Source organism: Pleurodeles waltl, chromosome 2_2 (genome assembly GCF_031143425.1).
Source record: "Pleurodeles waltl isolate 20211129_DDA chromosome 2_2, aPleWal1.hap1.20221129, whole genome shotgun sequence".
Taxonomy (NCBI): Eukaryota; Metazoa; Chordata; class Amphibia; order Caudata; family Salamandridae; genus Pleurodeles; species Pleurodeles waltl.
This window is the reverse complement of record NC_090439.1, coordinates 1168890145-1168907500: the sequence shown is the minus strand read 5'-3', so window position 1 is coordinate 1168907500 and position 17356 is coordinate 1168890145. Positions and strand designations below refer to the sequence as shown.

The window sequence follows — 17356 nt, the reverse complement described above, 5'->3', positions numbered from 1 at the left end:
TGTCCATAATACCTTTTTAGGCATCTTCTTGGAAGTGAGGTCATTAAGAGGGGCTGCAATGGAGCCATAGTTCTTAATGAACCTCCGATAATACCCAGTGAGGCCTAGGAAGGCTCTCACCTGAGTTTGAGTAGTAGGGGGAACCCAATCAATAATTGTTTGGATTTTCCCTTGAAGTGGTGCAATCTGTTCCCCATCAACAAGGTGTCCCATATAAACCACCTTACCCTGCCCTATCTGGCACTTTGAAGCCTTGATAGTGAGGCCTGCCTTTTGAAGAGCCTCCAAAACTTTCCATAGGTGGACCAGGTGCTCATCCCAGCTGGAGCTAAAGACAGCTATATCGTCCAGATATGCTGCACTGAAAGCTTCCAGCCCTTGCAGGACTGTGTTCACCAACCTCTGAAAAGTGGCAGGTGCATTTTTCAAACCAAAAGGCATTACAGTGAACTGGTAATGTCCTCCAATGGTTGAAAATGCAGTCTTAGGTTTAGCATCTTCTGACAATTTGATCTGCCAATACCCTGCAGTCAAATCAAAAGTGCTTAGATACTTGGCAGATGCCAGTGTATCTATGAGCTCATCTGCCCTGGGTATAGGGTGAGCATCAGTTTTGGTTACCAAGTTGAGACCTCTGTAGTCTACACAAAACCGCATTTCCTTCTTTCCATCTTTGGAATGGGGTTTTGGTACAAGTACCACAGGAGAAGCCCATGGACTTTCAGAGTGCTCAACCACTCCCAGTTCTAAAATTTTCTGGACCTCTTGCTTTATGCAGTCCCTGACATGGTCAGGCTGCCTATAGATCTTACTTTTGACAGGCAAGCTGTCTCCAGTATCTATAGTGTGCTCACACCAAGAAGTGGTACCTGGCACAGTAGAGAAGAGTTCAGAGAATTGATCTAGGAGATTTATGCAATTATCTTTCTGCTCAGCAGTAAGACAATCAGCCAAAACTACACCTTCCACAAGAGCATCTTGTTCTGTGGAAGAGAAGAGATCAGGTAGAGGATCACTGTCTTCTTCCTGTCCCTCATCAGTTGCCATGAGCAGGGTGAGATCAGCCCTGTCATAGTAGGGTTTCAGGCGGTTTACATGGAGTACCCTAAGGAGACTCCTTGCAGTGCCTAAGTCAACTAAATAGGTGACTTCACCCTTTTTTTCAACAATTGTGTGGGGACCACTCCATTTATCTTGGAGTGCTCTTGGGGCCACAGGCTCCAAGACCCACACTTTCTGCCCTGGTTGGTACTGAACCAAAACAGCCTTCTGATCATGCCATTGCTTCTGGAGCTCTTGGCTGGCCTGAAGGTTTTTACTGGCCTTTTTCATATACTCAGCCATCCTTGATCTGAGGCCAAGTACATAGTCCACAATATCCTGCTTAGGAGCTTTTAAAGGTTGTTCCCAACCCTCCTTTACAAGTGTGAGTGGACCCCTAACAGGGTGTCCAAAAATAAGTTCAAAGGGGCTGAAGCCCACTCCTTTCTGGGGAACCTCCCTGTAGGCAAAAAGGAGGCATGGTAGAAGGATATCCCATCTCCTGTGGAGTTTTTCAGGGAGACCCATAATCATGCCTTTGAGAGTTTTGTTAAATCTCTCCACCAGTCCATTTGTTTGTGGATGATAGGGTGTTGTGAACTTATAAGTTACACCACACTCCTTCCACATGGCCATTAAGTATGCAGACATGAAATTGCTTCCCCTGTCTGATACTACTTCCTTTGGGAAGCCCACCCTGGAAAATATTCCCAGGAGGGCCTTTGCCACTGCAGGAGCTGTAGTGGTCCTTAAAGGAATAGCTTCAGGATATCTTGTGGCATGGTCCACTACCACCAAGATGAATCTATTGCCTGAAGCAGTAGGAGGGTCAAGGGGGCCAACTATGTCAACCCCTACCCTTTCAAAGGGAACCCCAACCACAGGCAGTGGAATAAGGGGTGCCTTTGGAGTGCCACCTGTCTTGCCACTGGCTTGACAGGTTTCACAGGACTTACAAAAATCTTTTGTGTCCTCAGACATCCTAGGCCAATGAAACAGGGGAACAAGCCTGTCCCAAGTTTTCATTTGTCCTAGATGCCCAGCTAGGGGAATGTCGTGTGCCAGAGTTAGGAGGAACTTTCTGTACTCCTGAGGAATCACTAGTCTCCTGGCAGCTCCAGGTTTAGGATCCCTATGCTCAGTGTACAAGAGGTTGTCCTCCCAGTAAACTCTGTGAGAGTCACTGACATCCCCATTAGCCTGTTTGACAGCTTGCTGTCTCAGACCCTCTAATGTGGGACAGGTTTGCTGTGCCACACTCAGCTCCTCTCTGGCAGGCCCCCCTTCACCCAAAAGCTCAGCAGTGTCTGCTTCCAGCTCCTCTGGTGTAGGTTCTGCACAGGGAGGGAATTCTTCTTCCTCAGAAGTTGAATCCACTGTAGAGGGAGGGATAGTAGGAATTGGTTTGCTTCTACTAGCCCTAGCTTTAGGGAGCACTTGGTCCATTGTTCTAGGATCCAAGCTTCCCTGTCCTTTTTGCTTTTTGGCCTGAGCCCTGGTTAAAGCACAAATATGCCCTGGAATGCCCAGCATTGCTGCATGGGCCTCCAACTCCACATCTGACCAAGCTGATGTCTCCAAATCATTTCCTAGTAGACAGTCTACAGGTAAATCTGAGGCTACCACAACTTTCTTTGGACCAGTAACCCCCCCCACCCCCCCAGTTGAGATTAACAACAGCCATGGGGTGGCTAAGTGTGTTGTTGTGAGCATCGGTTACTTGGTACTGGTGACCAAGTAGGTGTTGTTCAGGGTGGACCAGTTTCTCTATGACCATAGTCACACTGGCACCAGTGTCCCTGTAGGCCTGAACCTCAACACCATTTATTAGGGGTAGCTGCCTGTACTTATCCATATTAAGGGGACAAGCAGCTAAGGTGGCTAAATCAATAGCCCCCTCAGAGACTAACACAGCCTCTGTGGCCTCCCTAACAAGGCCAACCCCAACTAAGTTACCAAAAGTGAGCCCAGCTACTCCCTTGGATTGGCTATTAGTAGGTTTGCTCCCACCACCACTGCTATTAGTAGGGACACTAGGTGTAGCAGTAGGGGTTGTAGTGGTAGGAGGCTTGGTGCTTTTCTTTGGACAACTGGAATCTGTTGCCCAATGGCCTTTTACTTTACATAAATAGCACCATGGTTTCTTTTCCTTGTTCTGATTAAAGGAGGATTTGGACCCACCACCCCCACCAGAGTGTTTTTGTGGGCCTGATGAAGACTCATTTTTAGATTTGTCCCCACCCTTGTCAGAAGACTTACCATCCTTTTTGTTGCCATCTTTGTCACCCCCTGTATGAACTTTTCTGTTCACTCTTGTTCTGACCCATTTGTCTGCCTTCTTTCCCAATTCTTGGGGAGAGGTCAGATCAGAGTCCACCAAGTACTGGTGCAACAAATCAGACACACAATTATTAAGAATATGCTCTCTCAGGATCAAGTTATACATGCTTTCAAAGTCAGTAACCTTACTGCCATTTAACCACCCCTCCAAGGCCTTCACTGAATGGTCAATGAAATCAACCCAGTCTTGTGAAGACTCCTTTTTGGTCTCTCTGAACTTTATCCTGTATTGTTCAGTGGTTAAGCCATAACCATCCAGGAGTGCATTCTTAAGAACTTGGAAATTATTGGCATCACTTTCTTTCACAGTAAGGAGCCTATCTCTACCTTTTCCACCCACTAAATGATAGCCATAGGATAGCAGCCCCACTGCCTTTGAGGGACATCCTGTACAACACAGGCCCTCTCAAGTGCAGCAAACCACTTGCTAATGTCATCCCCCTCCTTATAAGGGGGAACTATCTTATGCAGATTCCTGGAATCATGCTCTTTTACAGGATGACTATGGGGAATACTGCTGCTGCCACCATGGTTTTCAAAACCCAATTTCTGTCTTTCCCTCTCTATTTCTAAGGACTGTCTATCCAAATCCAGCTGTTGCTTTTTAAGCTTCAGTCTGGTTTGTTCCACCCTCAACTTATTGAGTTCCCTTTCTAACTATCTGTCTTCAGGGCTGGTGGGAGGGACATTTCTAGATACAGAGGTGTGATGGGAATGAACAGAAGGAGACCTGTCCCTTACAGAGGCCACCCTAACAGCTTGGCTGACAGTGTCATGTGAGAGCACATCATCTGTATGATGTGACTCCACCTCAGTACCAACTATACTAGACTGTCTAGTAATGGGCAGGCTAAGAAGTTTCTTTCCTGAACCTTTTCCTGGGGGAGTCCCTGGATCAGATTGAGAACCATTAGCTACTTTTTCAACAGATGGGGCACTTATGACCTTATCCTGTTCTCTAAGCATGTTAATTAACAGTTCCAAGGAAGGATTCTTCCCTACACTCAAACCTCTCTCTATGCAGAGACTCCTTGCTCCTTTCCAGCTAAGTTGATCATATGCAGGTTTGGACAGATCAACATTTTGGCCTGAGCCAGACATTTTTAGAGAGAGTTAAAGTGATAGAAAAAGAGAAAAAAGTTTTCAGAACTTTTTAGAAAGACAGAAAAAAAACTTTTTAAACTTTTAAGAACTTTTTGAAAGTTTAGAAGTACTTTTCAGCACTTTAGAAAAGAGTGAAAAGAGGAAAGGCAAAACTTTTTAGCTATGTGTACACACACTGAACTTGTTTTGTATATTTTTCTCTTATGAAAAGTACAATGACAAGAGTGGTAAGTAGTCTCAAAGCACTTATCCCACCGCTGCACAACCAATGTAGGAGGCTGGACTGGCTTGTAGTGAGTACCAAGGGGTACTTGCACCTTGCACCAGGCCCAGTTATCCCTTATTAGTGTATAGGGTGTCTAGCAGCTTAGGCTGATAGATAATGGTAGCTTAGCAGAGCAGCTTAGGCTGAACTAGGAGACGTGTGAAGCTACTACAGTACCACAAGTGTCACTTGCACAATACCATAAGAAAACACAATACACAGTTATACTAAAAAATAAAGGTACTTTATTTTTATGACAATATGCCAAAGTATCTTAGAGTGTACCCTCAGTAAGAGGATAGCAAATATACACAAGTTATATGTGCACAATACCAAAAATATGCAGTATAGTCTTAGAAAACAGTGCAAACAATGTATAGTTACAATAGGATGCAATGGGGACACATAGGGATAGGGGCAACACAAACCATATACTCCAAAAGTGGAATGTGAACCACGAATGGACCCCAAACCTATGTGACCTTGTAGAGGGTCGCTGGGACTATTAGAAAATACTGAGGGTTAGAAAAATAGCCCACCCCAAGACCCTGAAAAGTGAGTGCAAAGTGCACTGAAGTTCCCCAAAAGACAAAGAAGTCGTGTTAGAGGAATAATGCAGGAAAGACACAAACCAACAATGCAACAACTGTGGATTTCCAATCTAGGGTACCTGTGGAACAAGGGGACCAAGTCCAAAAGTCACAAGCAAGTCGGAGATGGGCAGATGCCCAGGAAATGCCAGCTGTGGGTGCAAAGAAGCTTCTACTGGACAGAAGAAGCTGAGGTTTCTGCAGGAACGAAAAGGGCTAGAGACTACCCCTTTGGTGGACGGATCCCTCTTGCCGTGGTGAGTCGTGCAGAAGTGTTTTACCGCCGAAAGAACGCCAACAAGCCTTGCTAGCTGCAAATCGTGCGGTTAGCGTTTTTGGAAGCTGCTGCGGCCCAGGAGGGACCAGAAGGTTGCAAATTGGACCAGGAGAGAGAGAGGACGTCGAGCAAGACAAGGATCCCTCTCAGCAGCAGGTAGCACCCGGAGAAGTGCCAGAAACAGGCACTACGAGGATGCGTGAAACGGTGCTCGCCGAAGTTGCACAAAGGAGTCCCACGTCGCCGGAGACCAACTTAGAAAGTCGTGCAATGCAGGTTAGAGTGCCGTGGACCCAGGCTTGGCTGTGCACAAAGGATTTCCGCCGGAAGTGCACGGGAGCCAGAGTATTTGCAAAAGACGCGGTTTCCAACAATGCAGTCTGGCGTGGGGAGGCAAGGACTTACCTCCACCAAACTTGGACTGAAGAGTCACTGGACTGTGGGAGTCACTTGGACAGAGTTGCTGGATTCGAGGGACCTCGCTCGTCGTGCTGAGAGGAGACCCAAGGGACCGGTCATGCAGCTTTTTGGTGCCTGCGGTAGCAGGGGGAAGATTCCGTCGACCCACGGGAGATTTCTTCGGAGCTTCTAGTGCAGAGAGGAGGCAGACTACCCCCACAGGATGCACCACCAGGAAAACAGTCGAGAAGGCGGCAGGATCAGCGTTACAGAGTTGCAGTAGTCGTCTTTGCTACTATGTTGCAGTTTTGCAGGCTTCCAGCGCGGTCAGCAGTCGATTCCTTGGCAGAAGGTGAAGAGAGAGATGCAGAGGAACTCTGATGAGCTCTTGCATTCGTTATCTAAAGTTTCCCCAGAGACAGAGACCCTAAATAGCCAGAAAAGAGGGTTTGGCTACTTAGGAGAGAGGATAGGCTACTAACACCTGAAGGAGCCTATCAGGAGGAGTCTCTGACGTCACCTGGTGGCACTGGCCACTCAGAGCAGTCCAGTGTGCCAGCAGCACCTCTGTTTCCAAGATGGCAGAGGTCTGGAGCACACTGGAGGAGCTCTGGACACCTCCCAGGGGAGGTGCAGGTCAGGGGAGTGGTCACTCCCCTTTCCTTTGTCCAGTTTCGCGCCAGAGCAGGGGCTAAGGGGTCCCTGAACCGGTGTAGACTGGCTTATGCAGAATTGGGCACATCTGTGCCCAAGAAAGCATTTCCAGAGGCTGGGGGAGGCTACTCCTCCCCTGCCTTCACAGCATTTTCCAAAGGGAGAGGGTGTAACAAAGGAAGTCCTTTGTTCTGCCATCCTGGGACAAGCCTGGCTTGACCCCAGGGGGGCAGAAACCTGTCTGAGGGGTTGGCAGCAGCAGCAGCTGCAGTGAAACCCCAGGAAAGGCAGTTTGGCAGTACCAGGGTCTGTGCTACAGACCACTGGGATCATCGAATTGTGCCAACAATGCCAGGATGGCATAGAGGGGGCAATTCCATGATCTTAGACATGTTACATGGCCATATTCGGAGTTACCATTGTGAAGCTACATATAGGTATTGACCTATATGTAGTGCACGCGTGTAATGGTGTCCCCGCACTCACAAAGTTCAGGGAATTGGCTCTGAACAATGTGGGGGCACCTTGGCTAGTGCCAGGGTGCCCTCACACTAAGTAACTTTGCACCTAACCTTTACCAGGTAAAGGTTAGACATATAGGTGACTTATAAAAGTTACTTAAGTGCAGTGTAAATGGCTGTGAAATAACGTGGACGTTATTTCACTCAGGCTGCAGTGGCAGGCCTGTGTAAGAATTGTCAGAGCTCCCTATGGGTGGCAAAAGAAATGCTGCAGCCCATATGGATCTCCTGGAACCCCGATACCCTGGGTACCTCAGTACCATATACTAGGGAATTATAAGGGTGTTCCAGTAAGCCAATGTGAATTGGTAAAATTGGTCACTAGCTGTTAGTGACAATTTGAAAGAAATGAGAGAGCATAACCAATGAGGTTCTGATTAGCAGAGCCTCAGGGAGACAGTTAGTCACTACACAGGTAACACATTCAGGCACACTTATGAGCACTGGGGCCCTGGAGAACAGGGTCCCAGTGACACATACAACTAAAACAACATATATACAGTGAAAAATGGGGGTAACATGCCAGGCAAGATGGTACTTTCCTACATGGTCTGTCTGAACAAGAAAGTGAGTGCCAAACAAGTATGGCCTCATCTTTGTCAAGGCCCACAACACAGCAAGGGCTCTTTTTCTATGCCTGACTAACGCTTTTCCCTGGGGGTCAACCTTCTGCTTATAAAAGTTACAGGTTGGTCCAGGACTTCAGTGTGATAACACTGCCCCTACCTCAGAAGCATCTGTCTGAACTATGAACTTCTTGGAGTAGCCAGGGCTTCTTAAAATAGGTACAGGTACAGAGCACTTGGCCTGTTCATAAGACTTTCTTGGGCATTCTCTTTGAGTTTAGGTCATAAGAGGGGCTACAATGGAGCCATAGTTCTTAATGAAACCTCCTGTGATTCCCACTGAGGCCTAAAAAGGCTCTCACCTGAGTTTGAGTGGTAGGGAGAATCCAGTCCAAAATAGTTTGAATCTTCTACTGCAATGGATGAATCTGGCCTCCACCTACTAGGTGGCCCAGATATACAACCTTCCCCTGCACTATCTGGCATTTAGAGACCTTGATAGTGAGGTCTGCTTTTTGCAGAGCCATCCCAGTTATGCTGTTGTTGTGTCCATTGATCTTCGAGACACCGCTGTAGAGGTCCTATATATGGTCATGCATTTGGGACAATAATGATGCAAGAGGCCATTGAACATAAGATTCAGGAAATCTGGCAAACTGTTGGGTTTGTAGATTTCTAAAGGTGACAACACTACTCCTTGTGTGTCTGGAGTGGCTCTGAGATATGACAGTTTGGACCGGCTTCATGGTCTATTTTTGGAAATTGACTTGAAGGATCACTTGATATAATGAGATTGTGACATAAAGGTCCTTTTTCAACTCTACTGGATTGGGGCTTTTATCCGACAGCTCACCGGGTGTGGACATATCCAGATCTGCTGAAAGTGTAGGTGGGCTGCTATTCCTGCCATACACTTGGAAAAAGTTACTGGATCCAACTTCAATTAGAAAAGGAGAACCCGGAAAGGTGACTTTCCCACCACTAACTGAAGACACTTCCTGTCTTTCGTTGCTACTGGAATGGGAAAGTATGGATCCTGAAGATCTCCCACATACTTCTAATCTCTCTGCCTGAGCAGAGGATTATTTAATGTAGTCCTTCTTGAGGTCTTTTTTCAAGACTAGAAAGGTGAAGTCATTGCCGTTAGTTGTACGGTGGTCATCTACCCAAACTGGAAGATTGGGCTGATTGGCCGATTTCGATCTGGTGCTCATCCTTTCATGGTGATGCCTTTGTGGTTCTGTTATTACTACAGCTGGTGAGGCTGGCAATACCACTGTGGGCACTGAATTATCTGTCCTGGTTGGCAGTCTTTGTGACAGACATGGGACTTGCAAAACCTCTTTAAGTTCCCCTCACCCAACAGTTTATAGAATTTTTGTTTTGGTGCTCTCTTGCACATCTCTTCCAGCAGGCTGCCTAAACAAAGAGACGCCCAAAAAGTGCAGATTTAAGATCTTTAAATGTGCTTCATACTTTAAAGTTTTATGTCACAGAGACAAAAATCCCAAGGCAGTAACCATGCTTGTGCTCATCACTTGGTTTGATAGTGGGAGCCCTCTTTGATCACTTTGCAGAAATCCTGCTTGTAAGGAAATGCCTCCTTGGCATGGTTACCCCCTGACTTTTTGCCTATGCTGATGCTATGTTTTGAATTGAAAGTGTGCTGAGGCCTGCTGTAAGGAAATGCCTCCTTGGCATGGTTGCCCCCTGACTTTTTGCCTTTGCTGATGCTATGTTTACAATTGAAAGTGTGCTGAGGCCTGCTAACCAGGCCCCAGCACCAGTGTTCTTTCCCTAACCTGTACTTTTGTATCCACAATTGGCAGACCCTGGCATCCAGATAAGTCCCTTGTAACTGGTACTTCTAGTACCAAGGGCCCTGATGCCAAGGAAGGTCTCTAAGGGCTGCAGCATGTCTTATGCCACCCTGGAGACCTCTCACTCAGCACAGACACACTGCTTGCCAGCTTGTGTGTGCTAGTGAGGACAAAACGAGTAAGTCGACATGGCACTCCCCTCAGGGTGCCATGCCAGCCTCTCACTGCCTATGCAGTATAGGTAAGACACCCCTCTAGCAGGCCTTACAGCCCTAAGGCAGGGTGCACTATACCATAGGTGAGGGTACCAGTGCATGAGCATGGTACCCCTACAGTGTCTAAACAAAACCTGAGACATTGTAAGTGCAGGGTAGCCATAAGAGTATATGGTCTGGGAGTTTGTCAAACACGAACTCCACAGCACCATAATGGCTACACTGAAAACTGGGAAGTTTGGTATCAAACTTCTCAGCACAATAAATGCACACTGATGCCAGTGTACATTTTAGTGCAAAACACACCCCAGAGGGCACCTTAGAGGTGCCCCCTGAAACTTAACCGACTTTCTGTGTAGGCTGACTAGTTCCAGCAGCCTGCCACACTAGAGACATGTTGCTGGCCCCATGGGGAGAGTGCCCTTGTCACTCTGAGGCCAGTAACAAAGCCTGCACTGGGTGGAGATGCTAACACCTCCCCCAGGCAGGAGCTGTAACACCTGGCGGTGAGCCTCAAAGGCTCACCCCTTTGTCACAGCCCAGCAGGGCACTCCAGCTTAGTGGAGTTGCCCGGCCCTCCGGCCACGGCCCCCACTTTTGGCGGCAAGGCTGGAGGGAACAAAGAAAGCAACAAGGAGGAGTCACTGGCCAGTCAGGACAGCCCCTAAGGTGTCCTGAGCTGAGGTGACTCCAACTTTTAGAAATCCTCCATCTTGCAGATGGAGGATTCCCCCAATAGGGTTAGGATTGTGACCCCCTCCCCTTGGGAGGAGGCACAAAGAGGGTATACCCACCCTCAGGGCTAGTAGCCATTGGCTACTAACCCCCCAGACCTAAACACGCCCTTAAATTTAGTATTTAAGGGCTACCCTGAACCCTAGAAAATTAGATTCCTGCAACAACAAGAAGAAGGACTGCCCAGCTGAAAACCCCTGCAGAGGAAGACCAGAAGACAACAACTGCCTTGGCTCCAGAAACTCACCGGCCTGTCTCCTGCCTTCCAAAGAACTCTGCTCCAGCGACGCCTTCCAAAGGGACCAGCGACCTCTGAATCCTCTGAGGACTGCCCCGCTTCGAAGAAGACGAGAAACTCCCGAGGACAGCGGCACTGCTCCAAAAGAACTGCAACTTTGTTACAAGGAGCAGATTTAAAGACCCCTGCAACTCCCCGCAAGAAGCGTGAGACTTGCAACACTGCACCCGGCGACCCCGACTCGACTGGTGGAGAACAAACAGCTCAGGGAGGAGCCTCCGGCGACTCTACGACTGTGAGTAACCAAAGTTGTCCCCCCTGAGCCCCCACAGCGACGCCTGCAGAGGGAATCCCCAGGCTCCCCCTGACCGCGACTGTCTTAACTCCATTTCCCGATGGCTGGAAAAGACCCTGCACCCGCAGCCCCCAGCGCCTAAAGGAACGGAACTTCTGTGCAGAAGTGACCCCCAGGAGGCCCTCTCCCTTGCCCAGGTGGTGGCTACCCCGAGGAGTCCCCCCCTTGCCTGCATCGCTGAAGAGACCTCTTGGTCTCCCATTGAAAACTGAAGGAAACCCGACGCTTGTTCCCACACTGCACCCGGCCGCCCCCGCGCTGCTGAGGGTGTACTTTCTGTGCTAACTTGTGTCCCCCTCGGTGCCCTACAAAACCCCCCTGGTCTGCCCTCCGAAGACGCGGGTACTTACCTGCAAGTAGACTGGAACCGGGGCACCCCCTTCTCTCCATTGAAGCCTATGTGTTTTGGGCACCTCTTTGACCTTTGCACCTGACCGGCCCTGAGCTGCTGGTGTGATAACTTTGGGGTTGCTCTGAACCCCCAACGGTGGGCTACCTTGGACCAAAAACTGAAACCTGTAAGTGACTTACTTACCTGCTAAAACTAACATTATCTTACCTCCCCCAGGAACTGTGAAAATTGCACTAAGTGTCCACTTTTAAAACAGCTTATTGTGTTTTATGACAAAAGTATACATGCTAAAGTAATGATTCAAAGTTCCTAGAGTACTTACCTGCAATACCTTTCAAATGAGCTATTTCATGTAAAATTTGAACCTGTGGTTCTTAAAATAAACTAAGAAAAGATATTTTTCTATAACAAAACCTATTGGCTGGATTTGTCTCTGAGTGTGTGTACCTCATTTATTGTCTATGTGTATGTACAACAAATGCTTAACACTACTCCTTGGATAAGCCTACTGCTCGACCACACTACCACAAAATAGAGCATTAGTATTATCTCTTTTTACCACTATTTTACCTCTAAGGGGAACCCTTGCACTCTGTGCATGCTATTCCTTACTTTGAAATAGCACATACAGAGCCAACTTCCTACACTGCTTTGGTCTGCTTTCTTGTTTTTGTTTGGACTCCCAGAGGGCTTGTTTGTACCGTCTCGGATGTGCTGCAGCACTAGCATTTTTGAAGCCGTTGCATTTTTTCCTGCAGCACTGTTTTGGTTTTTCTCTCTGGGGAGCAAGTGTCTCAAGCGCTAACACATGCTGCTTACGGTCTGCCAACACTATGACTCTTGAGTAAACATAGCCTTCTAGAGAAAGATCTGGCTTCTGTACACCTAGGTCCGAAGTCAGATTTGGTGAAACAGTAGCATATTTCATCATTGCTGAGGTACAACATTTATTTCTTTATTGTCTTCAACAGCCCTGGTACGAGAGGAAGCAGAGGTGTTGTTGGAGCTCTGGATGGCAGCAACTCCATAATGGCCAACACTTCTTTGTACACCAAGTTTATATTCACCTCTTGCCAATCCTTCCTGGATGGTGGCAACATCATCCACCATTAGGACTCCACTTGGGGTGTCTGTGATGGAAGCTGCTGTAAATGATGGCACAGTGTAACTACCCTATTAGCAGCAGATTTAGCACTGAAAGGAGATGGAATTCTCGTGTGTTTGAATACAATGAGAAAGACCCAGCTGGTGTCAGGATGCCAGCAGGGCCATAGTTGCAATCTCCTCCACTGAAGGTGTCCACATCGTATATGTAGACACTGATCTGTCGAGTGAAGAGCCAACATCAAGAAACTTGATGTCTAGTATTTTGACAGCGACAAGACTGTGAGGAGAGACAGTGTCTTGATGACGACAACGTCTTTGATAGTCGACAGTGATGGTTTGATATTGGCTTCCAGATGGATCCTGCTTTCTAGGGTTAGGGCTAAGACTTTTACGGACAGTGATGTGTCAAAAGTGTTGATATTGTCTTCTCCCCTGCTTCCTGGATTTTCCTCTCCTTGAATCTCAATCATTGTGAGTCCTTTGGAATGGAGGGCTCGATCACTGACTCTTTCACTTCCGTTATTGTCATTTTGAGTTTAATATCAGATTGGTGTCTTCCCTATGCATCTGAGCTGTTCTGGATATCTTTGTACAAGATTCACATTCTGATAGAGCACATTTTCCTTCCACATGAAACTGAGTGAAGGTAATCCGAGGACTTTCAGGGGCTAAAAAGTTTGATTGAAGATGTTAGACAGCATGACAAAACTCTTATTTACACAATGCACACAGAGTAACTGGATACTCGAATGCCCATGTAGGCAGCAGTGGTGCATCACTTGAGAGTTTCCAGGGGGTTTACACTCCACACAGTGCTCTTACCATGGTGGAATCGTCTCGGCTGAGGATCAGGAATCCATGTCTCTTACTCTCATCCAGCATCTCCGAAGCGGGGCTTTCTTTCTCACTTTCTGACTTTCGCTGCTGCAAAGAGAAAAATGTCAGTCAACTCGGTCAGAGTGCAACCAGTCATCAGTGTAAAATGAAATCTGCTTTTTCTCCACAAGCTGCCTGGCTTCCTGTGTATTTTCTAAATGATTAAATGCTGATCTTCCTCCTTTAAGCTTTGAAGTTGTCCTTACTCTAGACTCTTAAAGCCAATTTAAATCTGCTCAAGTTGTCTTTGGTTTGTCTATCTCTACTCACAATGCCCACATTGTGTTCCAGGCAGAGTGCAGTGTGAACAGGCACGGGTAACCCTGATCAAGCAGCTTTGAAATCAGACCTTGGAGTCAATCTCGCGGCTGTCTTTGAGAGCTGCAAGAGCCTGTGGAATACATGCAGGCATTCAAATGGTGCCCCGTCAAGCGGTGCTTTCCCCAGACTCTTCGCTTCACCACTGGAAGCGGTGAGCTTGTACAACTGATCAGACTTGTCAACCCTTACGCAGAACCCATCTGCACCTGAGCTGAAGCTATGCTGAGCTATTAACGGCCCTCTGCTACTCAAGTGTCAGCGCCCAGATACCCTTAGGGGTGATAGTGCTGCACCTTACAAATGCTGTGACTGATTGAAGGGGCATCAGAGGGAAGGCTATTGCAGCAGCACCACAGGCTAGTACATCACAGACTCAACAGGTGCATCTTTGGAGATGGACAGGATATACCATTTACTATGAACAACGTGCATACGTGCCAATCTATTCACTTTCTTTATCTCATATTCACAATGGCTCAGCTTACATACGCCGACAAGAGGGTGGAGTTTGGACAGGATCAACAGATGACTTCAAGTCACTTGACATCACTTTGCCAATCTTGGGGCTTTTTTTTGTTTTGTTTATAATTTATTGCTACTGTGCTCTGAAACTGTGCTATAACCCTGTTTATTTCTTTTTATTCTGGTACTTGTAGTCCTGCTTTGAAATTGGGAAACAAAACTGCATATGCCAAAATGCAAAGGAGCTGATTAGGACTGAAATGGTGTAGTTTGGGGTTAATGGCTGCACCATTACATCTGGAGTGTAACTGTGGCCAAGACTACAATTCCCAGAATCCTCAAGCATCAGGCAGGACTGAAAGTCTTCAAGTTTAGTACCTTTAGGTTAGGAATATAAATAGCAGAAAGTTTAATGAATATAGAGAACAAGTAAGTGAATAGTATATAGGAAAGCCATCCTTGTTTGCCATTACATTTATTTTTATATGTCTAAAACATTTAGAACCAAATCAACATAAATCAATTATTATTCCTTTATTTGTTTTTGGCAACACCTAAATAACAGTCGTTGTTTCTCCAGTGAGGACCAAATCCAGAAAAAGGCGGTTGCCTGGAGCCTCTGGAACTGTACCGCTGAACGCCGCAGGAACCTACCTCGTCCTTCTTTGAGGAGGAGATCACTGTCCACATGTCATGGCAGCCTGGGAGTTCGAAGGTGGTGACTACCTGGGGCCGGATACTTTTCTGAGGAGACAGATAGATGGCAATTACCAGAGTTTCAGTCAAATGAAAAATATCATCAGTGATGCGGATGGTCAATCAGGACACAGAGAATTAGGGAACCGGGAACGAAGAGAAGAGTGATGAAGTGTACATCCTTGTAATTAAGCTTGCAAGGGGTGGACTTCTTGCAAGGGGTGGACTTCTTGCAAGGGGTGGACTTCTTGCAAGGGGTGGACTTCTTGCAAGGGGTGGACTTCATGCAAGGGGTGGACTTCATGCAAGGGGTGGACTTCATGCAAGGGGTGGACTTCATGCAAGGGGTGGACTTCATGCAAGGGGTGGACTTCATGCAAGGGGTGGACTTCATGCAAGGGGTGGACTTCATGCAAGGGGTGGACTTCTTGCAAGGGGTGGACTTCTTGCAAGGGGTGGACTTCATGCAAGGGGTGGACTTCTTGCAAGGGGTGGACTTCTTGCAAGGGGTGGACTTCATGCAAGGGGTGGACTTCATGCAAGGGGTGGACTTCATGCAAGGGGTGGACTTCTTGCAAGGGGTGGACTTCTTGCAAGGGGTGGACTTCTTGCAAGGGGTGGACTTCTTGCAAGGGGTGGACTTCTTGCAAGGGGTGGACTTCATGCAAGGGGTGGACTTCTTGCAAGGGGTGGACTTCTTGCAAGGGGTGGACTTCTTGCAAGGGGTGGACTTCTTGCAAGGGGTGGACTTCTTGCAAGGGGTGGACTTCTTGCAAGGGGTGGACTTCTTGCAAGGGGTGGACTTCATGCAAGGGGTGGACTTCATGCAAGGGGTGGACTTCATGCAAGGGGTGGACTTCATGCAAGGGGTGGACTTCTTGCAAGGGGTGGACTTCTTGCAAGGGGTGGACTTCTTGCAAGGGGTGGACTTCTTGCAAGGGGTGGACTTCTTGCAAGGGGTGGACTTCTTGCAAGGGGTGGACTTCTTGCAAGGGGTGGACTTCTTGCAAGGGGTGGACTTCATGCAAGGGGTGGACTTCATGCAAGGGGTGGAATGGAATTAATCGCTGAGAGGCATGTGAAAGGGCCTTTAAATTTTATTTTTTCAAAAGCTTTTTCTGCCAGGGCTTTATCATGATGTCATCAAGCCTACAAGGGTGCCATCTCCTGAATGACAGCCTTTGGAAGCCATGTTAGTTTAGTTTTAGAAGCAGGATGAGGCTCAACAGACGTATTGTATACTACTCAACACAGGGGCCACAAACCCCAGAAGGGACTTTGCTCAACCAGACTACGCTGCATGCACAGTGTGGGTGGGACTGGACCTCAGTTGACCACGCTGCATATAAAACCTCTACTGCACAGGTGACGTTGTTGCACGGTGTCTACAAGTGGCTGCAGGGGTCTCTGAAGCCGCTCTGGTTTACCTTGGCTGACGCTGTAGCACTGGTACCAGACCTGAGCAGATACCTAGCTGGCACAGGGCCTAATAAGTGCCAAGCCCACATTCCTCAGATACTGACCTTCTGCCCCAGCACTGCTGTTTCCATAAGGTACTGAACAGTATCAGGACATGTTACCACAAGATCAAGAATTCCTACTGGGGTCCTCGCTCTAGAGCCCCACTAGATTGAAAAAAAAAACATTCTCCCACAATGTGTGTCAGTCTTACTCACCCAACCCTGTCTTTATGTAGCAATCAGTGACTGGCTTAGCCTGAGTCTGCTCAAAGTGGCATACAAGTACAGTACCCAATGTCTTACCATTCTTTGCCAGCAGGTAGACAGATCTTGAGGTAGTGGGGTGGCACAGTTGTCGGGACAAGCGCCCTCTGCACAGTTTTGTGCACCTATGCTGACAAGCCCTTGTGTGTGTTTTGGGCAGGTCTGACATTTTCCCCAGGGACCTCGCCACCATTCTAGCTCGCTGTGTGTGCTTCCCCTGTTCTTCATTGTTTTGGCAACAACAAACCTGGGTTCTGATGTCACAGGAACGCCTAAGGAGTAACCTTTCTGGGAAAACGTGGATCTGTCATCTCAATTATGTCTATCTGAATAGTATGCTGGGGCAGCACGCTCTAATCCGGTGAGGGCTAAAAACAAATTCACAAGGAGACAACAAGGAGAGGGAACAGCTGTACAGTAATGGGGTCCTTACCTGCAGCACAGACAGTGCACCGTTCTTCCCGTAGCCAGAACAAACCACTATTTCCAAATCAGGCTCATTGCTTTCCTGAAACTGCAGAGGGAGCATGTGAAGATTATTAGGCAGCCACAGTAAGGCAGAGAAAAGCATCAGGCAATGGCTAGGAGACAGAAAGGAAAAATGCATCGAAAGGAAGGACGAGAAATGCGCCAGAGAGAAAGGATGAGAGATGCATCAAAGAGAATGGGGAACATTTGTACAGAGAGAGATGAAGGCA

The 17356-nt window shown here is 47.6% G+C and overlaps 1 protein-coding gene across 1 annotated transcript in view; it reads right to left on the bottom strand.

Annotated features, from left to right (window-relative positions):
- Positions 1 to 17356, bottom strand: part of CPSF1 (cleavage and polyadenylation specific factor 1) — a 274839-nt gene that overhangs the window by 184803 nt on the left and 72680 nt on the right. The window contains exons 16-18 of the mRNA XM_069221150.1: positions 17092 to 17172; positions 14893 to 14982; positions 13402 to 13503 (exon numbers count right to left, since the gene is read on the bottom strand). Coding sequence (XP_069077251.1) covers positions 13402 to 13503; positions 14893 to 14982; positions 17092 to 17172 — 273 coding nt within the window. The remainder of the gene's footprint in view (positions 1 to 13401; positions 13504 to 14892; positions 14983 to 17091; positions 17173 to 17356) is intronic.